Genomic DNA, 11005 nt, shown 5'->3' with positions numbered 1-11005 from the left:
GGCTCTCCAAACACCACGTTACCTAGAAATAAACAGCTTTCATCTTATTATCCAGCTCATTTCAAGTTTCAAGGACACAAAACATCAGAAAGTTTGAGCTACAAGGATTCCTGTTGGCAATTGTCTTGTCAACCAAACAAAGTAAAGTTTAAGAGGAGAATAAACACATAAGCAGCCCATTATACAACAGCTACCCAGGCTTAAAAGTCTATCATTACATGAACATCTGGCAAAAACTGACAAACTAATCAAGAAGAGTTCACGGCCTGCTGATGCAGCTTTCCATTAATGGCAAAGACAGATGAGTTTGTCAATATACTGAGTTTGCAACTTTGTGGTTGCTTTGTGGTTGTTCACTGCCCCAAAATATCCTCTGGTCTAGATATGACCTTTAGTGTAAATCTAAAAGATGTTTTCAGCAGTTTTGTTTCTTTATCCCCCACTGAAAAAATCATACGTCCAAATGTTTAGAAAAGCAACAACAAACGGTGCGGGGTGGATTATATGAGTAGTGGTTTGTTCAAATCCCTAAACCATGTATGCAGAATTTTAGTAAGTAAATGCATCAAAGACCTTTGCAAAGTCATTAAATGCATTGTCTGGATGAAAATGCACAGAACTACGTTATAAATATCCACTGACACAAAGCTTTAGTCTCCATTCAGGTCAGTCAGAAAGAATAAAGAGGCACAGTCTAGAATCAAGTTTGTGTCCTATTTGAAGACAGTGATTAAGCATCCAATTTAACCACACCAAAACAGTGATGAATAGCGTAATAGAGACTGTAAGACATTGTACAGCACTTTTGGCAACCATTTCAGAGACCTAAAACCATTGGTGTACAAATGAACTACACTTTATGGTTAGCTCATCAAAAAATTTGATTTTTTGATCATCATTTACTCACAAAATTCCAAAACCATAAGACTTGCATTCATCTTCAAAACACAAATGAAGATATTTTTTAATGAAATAGATATTTTTTCACCCAATTTTTCACTGTTTATATGATAAACAGATTTAACTATGTGTTTAATCACATATGTGACCCTGAACCACAAAACCAGTCATAAGGGTCACTTTTTGGAAACTGAGATTTATACATTTATACAAAGCTGAATAAATAAGCTTTCCATAAATGTATGGTTTGGACAATATTTTGAACTATTTGAACATCTAGAAACATAGAGGGCAAAAAAAAAATCCAAATACTGAGAAAATCGCCTTTAAATTTGTCCAAGTGAAGTTCTTAGCAATGCATATTACTCCTAAAAAAAATATGTTTTGATGGTAGGAAATTTACAAAATAGTTTAATGTAACATGATCTTTACTTAATAATCATGATTTTTGGGGTTAAAAGAAAAAATCAATCATTTTGACCCATACAATGTATTGTAAGCTATTTCTACAAATATACCCGTGCTACTTGAGACTGGTTTTGTGGTCACATATAAACACATTTCAAGCAAGCTTCCATTTACCATATCAGAAACTGAATGCATGCATGTATGCATGCAAGAAATGCATGTAATTAATTTGAGTAATTAAATCATTTTACAGCCCTGTGATTTATTAATTCATTTTTCAAAATTGTGTATTTTGGAATTTTACTATGAAACACCAGTATACAGGTTTTGAATGAACAAATAATTGGCCTAAATTACCAAATGTTTACAGCCTTAACATTTGCATTTTTATTTTTTTTGCATTTGGAAAAAACTGTTTAATGGCTTCTGTACTCCTGAGTACTTGACACTTCTCTAAAACTGTGCCGCTCAACACTTAACTTTGTAACATGGAAGAGTTGTTTTACATGCATTGCATCTGTCTAGGTCACTGTATGACTGTCCCATAGTGAGAGCATTGCATCTGAATGACTTACAGTAACTAGACAGCAAGAGCTATTATAATGATGAATTGTGGAACGTTTACAACAGACCAGCCAGTGCATATAAAACAAACATTTCACAGAGTGCAAATAATCTATAGGCAGCTAATATATAAAGAAATGACAAATGAATAATAATACATTTATAATAATGAAACTGTTATTTACACACATGCCAAGCAGTTGTATCCAAATGAAGGTCATTACTGTCATGAATATATACGTCAAAGGTGACTGTAACTCAGCAGGGGTTTATTTAACTCCGATGAGATGTGTAAACTTCTCCACATCTGTGGAAGCTCAAGCGTTACGCTGCCGACACGCTCACACTGCTCTGATTTCTTATATTATCAGAGATTTCTGCACCTTGTTTCCCAGGAACCTCAGCTTCTCCAGAACATTGTATTCACACAGTTACATATAAAGTGTAAACAATGATGTAAACAAGAGATTCATTGTGCAGTAGAGAGACTGTTTTGATTATAACAGGAGTTTTCACTCAGTGAGTTGTACACAACCTGATCTCACGCCGAAAACGTACCTGTGGGAACTTTTTCGCAAGACGCAAAATATGTACCACCATGTATGTTTTGAGACATATTCCGTGCCAGCTGAGCTACCCAGCAAGTTTGTTACAACCAGAAAACTAAATGTATAAAGCTGTAATCATAACTGTGTAAAAGTGATTACAAGTGCTCACTGTTTTACCGCCTCTAGTGTTCATTTCTGTTGAAAACTCCAGTGATATGTACTTATTGGTACAGTCAAGCCCAAAATTATTCATACCCCTGGCAAATTCTGACTTAAAGTTACTTTTATTTAAGCAGCAAGTTTTTTTTTTTTATTAGAAATGACAGACATCTCCCAGAAGATAATAAGACAATGTACACAATGCATCATTGTGGAAAAAAATATTACTCATCTTTTATTAACGTTTGAACAAAAAGTAACATATCCAAAATTATTCATACCCTTCTCAAATATCAATAGAAAAGCCTTTATTGGCTATTACAGCAATTAAATGCTTCCTATAATTGCTGAGCAGCTTTTTGCATGTCTCCACTGGTATATTTGCCCATTCATCTTTAGCGATGAGCTCCAGCTCTTTCAGGTTGGAGGGTCTCCTTGCCATCACCCTGATCTTTAGCTCCTCCACAGATTCTCAATTGGATTTAAGTCAGGACTCTGGCTGGGCCACTGCAAAACGTTCATGTTTTTGTCTGCTAATCATTTCTTCACCACTTTTGCTGTGTGACTGCCTGATGTTGTTGTTGAGAATGTTGATGTATTGCTCATTTTTCATGATGCTGTTTGCTGTGATTAGGTTCCCTGGTCCACCGGCTGAAAAACACCCCCAAAACATTAGGTTCCAGCACCATGTTTGACAGTGGGGATGCTGTTCTTAGGGTTGAAGACTTCTCCTTTTTTACGCCAAATGAAGGCTACATCATTGTGGTCAAACAATTAAATGTTTGTTTCATCTGACCATGAAACAGAAGACCAGAAGTCTTTTTCTTTGTCCAAATGAGCATTTGCAAAGACCTTATCTGGAGAAGTGTTGTCCTCCTTGGTCTGTCTGTGTAACCCAGTGGTGTTCAGTGTCTGTTGGACAGTGTCTGCCTTGAGATGTTCCATCAGCAGAGCCCAGATTCATCAGGATGGCCTTGGTGCTGATCCTTGGATTCTTTTTTACCTCTCTCACTATCCTCCTGGCCAGCACAGGTGTCACTTTTGGCTTCCGACCACGTCCTCTGAGATTTTTCACAGTATTTTTTAATAATAATTTGCACTGTAGCCACTGGAACTTCAAAACATTTAGGTATGGTCCTCAGTGAGATCCTTTGTCTCAGCCATGACTGTCCACAAACCAAGAGCAGAGAGCTTCTGTTTTTCACCTGTTGAGTTGATTAAAACAGCTGTTCCCAATCAATCAGAGCAATTATGATGCTTTAGAACAGCTTGGACTATTTGGAATGGTTTAGAACTTTGGATTTGCCCATAGACTGTGACAGTTTGCAAAGGGTATGAATAATTCTGGACATGCCACTTTTTGTTTAAATGTAAATAAAAGCTGAGAATTTTTTTTTTCCAAAATGATGCCTCTTGTACATCGTCTTATTATCTTTTGGGAGAAGCCTGTGTCATTTCCGGTAAAAAAAAAATGGCTGGTTAAATTTGCCAGAGGTATGAATAATTTCGGGCTTGACTGTATGTATTTTGCATCTTGCGAAAATCTTTTCGTCATGAGAACAGGTAGTTTATACAGCAGGTAAAATAACCTGAATAGGCCTCATTGATTATAATTAAGGAAGCGCCTTTGCGCAATTGCAATATTTGACGTTTTGATAACCACAGCGATGTGTCAAAATAGATTTGTGCATAAAGTCTTGCACTTGTTCTGTTACCTGTATTTCTTTGTCATTTTATTACATTCATTTGAAGGCAATGTTTACATAATTTATCAATATTTAAAGTGTACAATATTTAAAGTGCATTATTATCATTATACCAGTAATAGTTATTTTTAATTGAATATTTTTACTTTTAAATAGTTAAATTACTAAATATTAAAATACTTGCAACAGTTTTTGCAATGGTCAGAAATTAGTACTGAGGATTGTGTAAATTTTACTGGTAATGGTAACGACTACTAAAATAAGTTTTGTGTGTTAAGACTTCCTTGTATCGTCACGAGACGCTGAGTTTTGTTTTGTTGAGTTTTGTTTTTTTGACTCTCAAAGCCATGTGTTGAGTGTGGAATCATGGGAGTTGTAGTCTTTATCCCTACAGCTGATGCAATCTAATCTAATGATCTAATAAATCTAATAAATATTAGTTCTGCATATTGGTTATCGGGCACATGAACATGCAAATAATAATTGGTATCAGTATCAGTTATAAAATATCAATGTTGGTGGATCATTAGTTATGAATTACCCAACTGATTGCTGATCAGGATATAAATGTGTGCGATATTGTGTACCTTTTTTCCTGGCCTGTGAGATGATGTCCGCAGCGCTCTTGCTCATCACGCGGGTCACATAGAGCGGACAGTTGGTTTGACTGGCAATAGTGACAGCTCGAAACACTGCTTCAGCCTCCAGCTACACAAAGAAATTCAGCTGACATCTCAAAAGCAGATACACAGTCAGAAAAACACACTCTTTTAATATAGTTTTATGCACAAACAGCTAAACTACCTTACATTTCCCTCCCCACTTTTTGGCTGACCTCCATACAACCAGATAAAGTATCACATCTGCAAAAGATCACTGATAGACTGATGCCAGATAAATTAGATCTATGTGGGAAGGGCCATTTTTCAACATGAAATCTAATTGACGCAGTAGAATTAAAGGGGTCATATGATGTTGCTAAAAGAGCATTATTTTGTGTATTTGTTGTAATGCACACTGCAAAAAATGCTTTTCTATCTTAGATTTTTTGTCTTGTTTCCAGCCAAAATATCTACAAATTAGTGGTGGGCATAGATTAATTTTTTTAATCTAGATTAACCTCACTGTAATCTTGGTATTAATCTAGATTAAAATGACTAATCTGAATTCTGATGAAGGCATTCAGAATATGTGTGCTACCCAAATAATGACTAAAAGTAAGTCTTTGAGAACGGGTTTCTCAAGCCAGGTGGCGCATTAGACCAGGGGCTCATCTCCTGTTTCCAAAAATGCATCACAAACTGCTTCACAATTGCATTTACAACAATTAACTATACAAACTTGTGTAACCAACTATTCCTACTCTGCATGTACTTCTGTGTAAAAGGCTGCGCGACGTGTGCGTTGCAGTTAAATACACAGACGCGCACGGGCATGGATATCTGCGTGCATAGTTAAAACTGCGTTGCTTTTAGAAGTGTCAATTCAGTTGTTGCATATAGTTTAATGTCTTTATTTCGGGATTATCAAAGTAAATTGTGACTCAAATTTGAGATTTTACTGGGGCACAGCAGATTTTCAATGGGGCACGTGCCCCAGTAAAGAGGGTCTAGCAACGCACCTGCCCTGAAGCAAACCCGGCGGCTTCATAGCTGCATCCATGTTAGCACGTCTCCTTTGATGTGGTAATTTCACAGTAGGCATACACACAGGTTCGAAGACTCGTTCTCGCCCCCTACAGTGCAATTCGGCTAGGTATACATCTGCGCTAAAATATCAAGGTGAAAGTCATCATAGCTTGCGTAGTATAGACCCAGCTCCCAACCCAACTTTGAGAATAGATTAAAGGCGATATTTTTTTTATCGCCCGATAAGAGTCTCACGTTAACGCCGATAACGGCCCACCACTATTAAAAATTCTTAAAACAAGACAACTTTCTAGACAAGTACAAATTATTTTCTTGTTTTCAGAAAAAAAAGTCAAAATTAAGGGCATTTTTGCTTAGAACAAGCAAAATAATCTGCCAATGGGGTAAGCAAAAAAAAAGAATCTTATTTCAAACAGAAAACAAGATTATTTTGGTTACCCCATTGGCAGATTATTTTGCTAGAAAATCCTTCTTGATTTAAGAATTTTTATACCCTGGAAATCCAGAGGTCTCGCGAGAGCACAATTTGAATTGTCTCTGCAAGACACTCTGGCATCGAGCAATGATGCAGGTTACTGCAATACGTAAGCAATTGTGGGAACCAATCAAATCGGTGTATCTGATGTAGGCGGGCCAGAGGCGAGCTAAGCTGATGATGACAGCACTGCGACGTCCGAATCATATAGTAAACTTTGAAAGATCGCTGTCGCTACAGATGAACAACAAGTTGTTTGAAACGGCTTTGGCCGCTACAATGAACGAGTTAGACTTGGCTTTCCATATAAAAGAGGAACAGAAAACCGAAAACTCGAATCGTTCCTTTGCAAGAAGGACGTTTTTGCTGGTTTGCCGACTGGATACGGCAAGAGTTTAATCTGTCAGTTCACGAGTTCACGCTTACATATAATTAGCCGGAGAATAGTAGTGAATGTTTGGCGTGCTGTCCGGTGAAGGGCTCCAAGCTCAGGAGTGGCCCGAACCCAGAGTACGTTACCCCCCAATAGGAGTAGCGAGAACTCGGAGTGATGAGATGGGGTGGTGGAGGTTTACTGATAAACCATCGAGTGAATTGAGGTGAGTCAGCTGTATTTAAACCTATGGTGCTGATTGACTTGAGATGTTTACGCTAAGCATCTGAGGCGCTTCTCCCGAACTTTGTTAATGAAACATCATTTAGCTCTGCTGGTAGCTAAGCATGTATTGTTGTGATTGGTCGTGGCGTTATCCAATTACGTGCAGCTAGAGTTTCAAATGCATGCTTGGTGCCGCCCCTCGAGTTAGGCAGTTTTCATTGCTCGATCCCAGACCCTTAATCTTAATAGATTAGGGTCTGGATTTTTCCAGGCTAGAATTTTTAGATATTTTGGCTGGAAACAAGACAAAAAATCTAAGCTAGAAAAGCAGTTTTTGCAGTGCAATGTGTTTATCCAGTATCTAGAGGTTCAAAAAACATATTATTTTCCACATCCTGTACATTATTGTTGCTCCTCTCTGCCCCGCCTTTCTGAAACACTTCGATTTTAACAAAACTCATCGTTGATGGAAACCGAAGTGTTCTCTGATTGGCCAGCTATCATGCGCATCACCCACTCAAATATTTGCGTTGTACTGTCCTTGAACAGTGTTGAAATATAACTTAACCACTGATTTCTAGTTGTGTCCTCATTTGGAAGGCCAAACAAAGTACGTTCGCTTTTGCTTTCGCAATGAAACTCACTGTGTCTCCACAACATAGTGGCTACAACACTATTACAGCCGGTTATAGTTATGCCTTCTTTCTTTCCATATACATATGGGTGGTGTTATTCTAATCTACTTACCCTGTGACATGGACCAGTGGGGCGTGTTTGAACGAGCCGTTTTAGGGAGGTGTGGCTGTGTCTTAACTTGTATAATAAATACCTCTTTGGTTTTGAGACTTAAAGCTTTGCAAATTTACAAATCTTATCTATGCACAAACAGCTTGTAACACTCCAAAGACAAAGGAAAACAAGAAACCACATCATATGACCCCTTTAATATGAGTTCCTTGTCTCATTATGGGTTTTACATTAGGATTTGGGACTGGGACTGTTATAGCACTAACAAGCCACCATACAGGACAGCATACAGTTGTTTCTGTGGTCACTGACCTCCTCTGGACGGCTGAGAACATGTCCCTCGGGTCCTGTGATGCCCATCTCCAGCATACGGACCTGCTCCTGAAAAACACACAAATGATGTGGGTCTCTTTTCTGTCACTCTTTGTATTGTACTTTTGTATTATTCATGTTTTTTTCAACATATATGGTGCATGAACAATACAAAAATCTCTGGTTGTCGTCATTAAAGGAACTGTTTATCCAAAAATATATCAAAATTTAGTTTTGTTTTGTTTTGTTTTTCAGCACTTAAGGTCCAAGGTTACAATGACAGTAAAGATAAAGATTAAGATTAAAATAGAAACTGTGTCATAATTATAATTATTATTTTTTTTCTCAAAAAGAACAGATCTTTTCCATATCATAACAATATAATGTTACCGTGGCTAGGTTTCAAAATAACATTGTTCTTAGATGATCTTAATTGATGTTATTTCACATTATTTTATAATTAATTTCTGGTTTAAAAAAACAGCATACATATCACTCAATATTAAATACTCTAGAGTTTCAACTTGTTACAAAAGATGTCAAAACTTGTCAAAGTTGCCAAAACTCATCTAAAGTCTAAAAGTTTAATATGAATACACCATGAAATGTCTGCAAATGTGGAAATTGCAAAAAAAGTTCTCCACTGGTAATTAAGCAAGAAATAACGACTTTGGTGAGACAGCATTTCAGAAATATTATTATTATAATTACAGAAAGTAATAAATGCATTTGCAATGCTCAGGATAAAATAACATTATAAAGTTGTCATATGCGTAAGTAATAGTCAGTATTTGCCTATGCTAGACATCAGAGTTAGATCACCCTTGTGAATAAAGTAGTGCACTTTAGCATATTTTTACTAGAATATACTTAAGTGTGAACTGAATGCTTTAGACACTTAGAAGCATTTTATTTCTGCATGCATTTACTATAGATTACATTTATATTAAATGCAGCCAATTATAATAAATGCAACTAGTTGCATTTCGTTAATGTAGTTAATTCATATTTTGACCCACTTTAGTAGGAGATAAGAATATCTTTTGTAATGTAATTGAACTACGTACACTGGAAAAAAAATTTGTCTTGTTTACTAGTATAAATATCTAAGAATTCTTGAATTAGGATGCATTTACTTGACAAGTAAAATTTATTTTTTACAAATTTTGTTAGTTTTTTGGTTAGATATCTGCCAATGGGGTAAGAAAAACAATTATTAAAAACTTAAATCAATTTTTTTTTTTTTTTTCAAAAAACAAGACATAATATCTTAAGTCATTTTGCTTAATTATTTTTTTATATTTATACAAAAACAAGACTAAAAAAAATTTGCAGTGTAATTAAACCTACATATACCATAATGTCATATAGCTGCAATTTACAACATTTAAAATATTGTCACTTTTTAATGTAATATCAAATAACACACATTAGTTAAAATTTAAATCAAGTATACTTTACAAGTGTTTTAGTATGTTAGTCAACACATTACAAAACATTTATCATAATAAAAGAATTCTTTACTTTTTTTAAATTAGAGTTTGTTACAAAGTGCATTTTCAGAAGTTACTTTTTAAAAGTCCTTTTACTTAAGTGCGTTAAGAAACAAAGCCATTAAGATGCAATGACATGTAAGTGGCCTTTTATTTTATTAATATTGTATTATCTGCAAGTACAGCTTTTAAAAATATTTACATACAAATATATATTTTTTAAATGTATTTGTGTCCTTTTTGGAGCTTGACAGTTCCTATGTTGTTTTATGGGAAAAATACATTAAAATTGTTCTATTCCTATTGTGTTTCACTGAAAAAGAGAAAAATAACAGCATGTGCGGGTTCTGAACGAGTGAATAATACAAAAATCCCTAACTACGGTATTTTGTTAAGCTGTTGAACAGAATCTCAACAGAATGCTGATGTAAGTGAGCAGAGTAACTCAAAGATAACTGGCGGAGGAGAAACCTCATCTGTAATGAATGGAGACCACCCGCACACCGGCCAGCCTGATCATGTCCAGATGATCAGAAAATGGATGAAGGGAATCAAGACATACAGTACAGTACAGTATACTCCCACACATGAGAGTGGTAAAGGCCATGGACCTCGCTCAAATATCCTGGGCTCACCCTCATTAAAGGAACATGTAGCACTGGTTGACCTGTGAAAGCATTTCTCATCTAATTCACTCTAGAAAAATATGGTGAAGTTACAAAATAATCAAGAGGTAATGCATGCTAGGGATGCACCGAAATGAAAATTCTTGGCCGAAGCTGAACAGTTTTTTGTGTTTTTTCCCCCATGCATTTTGCCAGTTGTTTCACGATTGCATAAATTAAATAGCCAATTTTTTGTCTTGCTTTTCAAAGAAAAAAAAAACAATTACAAAACAACAATTAGGAAATATTTATTTAACACTGAACGTTTTTACCATTCTAGTAGATATTATAGCCTACCAACAAAGCATAATCTAACTTACAATTAATAAGTTAGTAAAATTCTTTGGTCATTTTTAAGAGCCCCTTCTTGAATCAGGCGTGTGTTTTAATGTACAAATAAATGCAGCCTTGCTGAGCAAAGGAGAACGTTAGAATAAATCTATTAATAGAGCTGTTGGAATGATTGTTATCATTATTTTTATGTTAGGATAACATAACATTAAAAAGTTGTCATATGCGTAAGTAAGAGTTAGTATTTGCCTATACTAGGCATCAGTTAGATCACCCTTGTGAATAAAGTAGTGCACTTTAGCATATTTTTACATATTTTTTATTTATAGTTAATTTGTATTTTGACCCACTTTAGTAGAAGATAAGAATATCTTTTGTAATGTAATTAAACTACACTGCAAAAAAAAGATATTCTTCCTTAGTATTTTTTAAGACCCCCTTCTTGAATCAGGCATGTGATTTAATGTACAAATAAATACAGCCTTGCTGA

The 11005-nt window shown here is 35.5% G+C and overlaps 1 protein-coding gene across 1 annotated transcript in view; it reads right to left on the bottom strand.

Moving 5' to 3' along the window:
- dpysl3 (dihydropyrimidinase like 3) overlaps positions 1 to 11005 on the bottom strand; it is a 53281-nt gene that overhangs the window by 28026 nt on the left and 14250 nt on the right. The window contains exons 7-9 of the mRNA XM_073823957.1: positions 8067 to 8135; positions 4873 to 4993; positions 4 to 22 (exon numbers count right to left, since the gene is read on the bottom strand). Of these exons, the coding sequence (XP_073680058.1) occupies positions 4 to 22; positions 4873 to 4993; positions 8067 to 8135 (209 nt within the window). The remainder of the gene's footprint in view (positions 1 to 3; positions 23 to 4872; positions 4994 to 8066; positions 8136 to 11005) is intronic.

Source organism: Garra rufa, chromosome 19, assembly GCF_049309525.1.
Source record: "Garra rufa chromosome 19, GarRuf1.0, whole genome shotgun sequence".
Lineage (NCBI taxonomy): Eukaryota > Metazoa > Chordata > Actinopteri > Cypriniformes > Cyprinidae > Garra > Garra rufa.
This window is presented reverse-complemented; position numbering and strand designations above follow the sequence as displayed.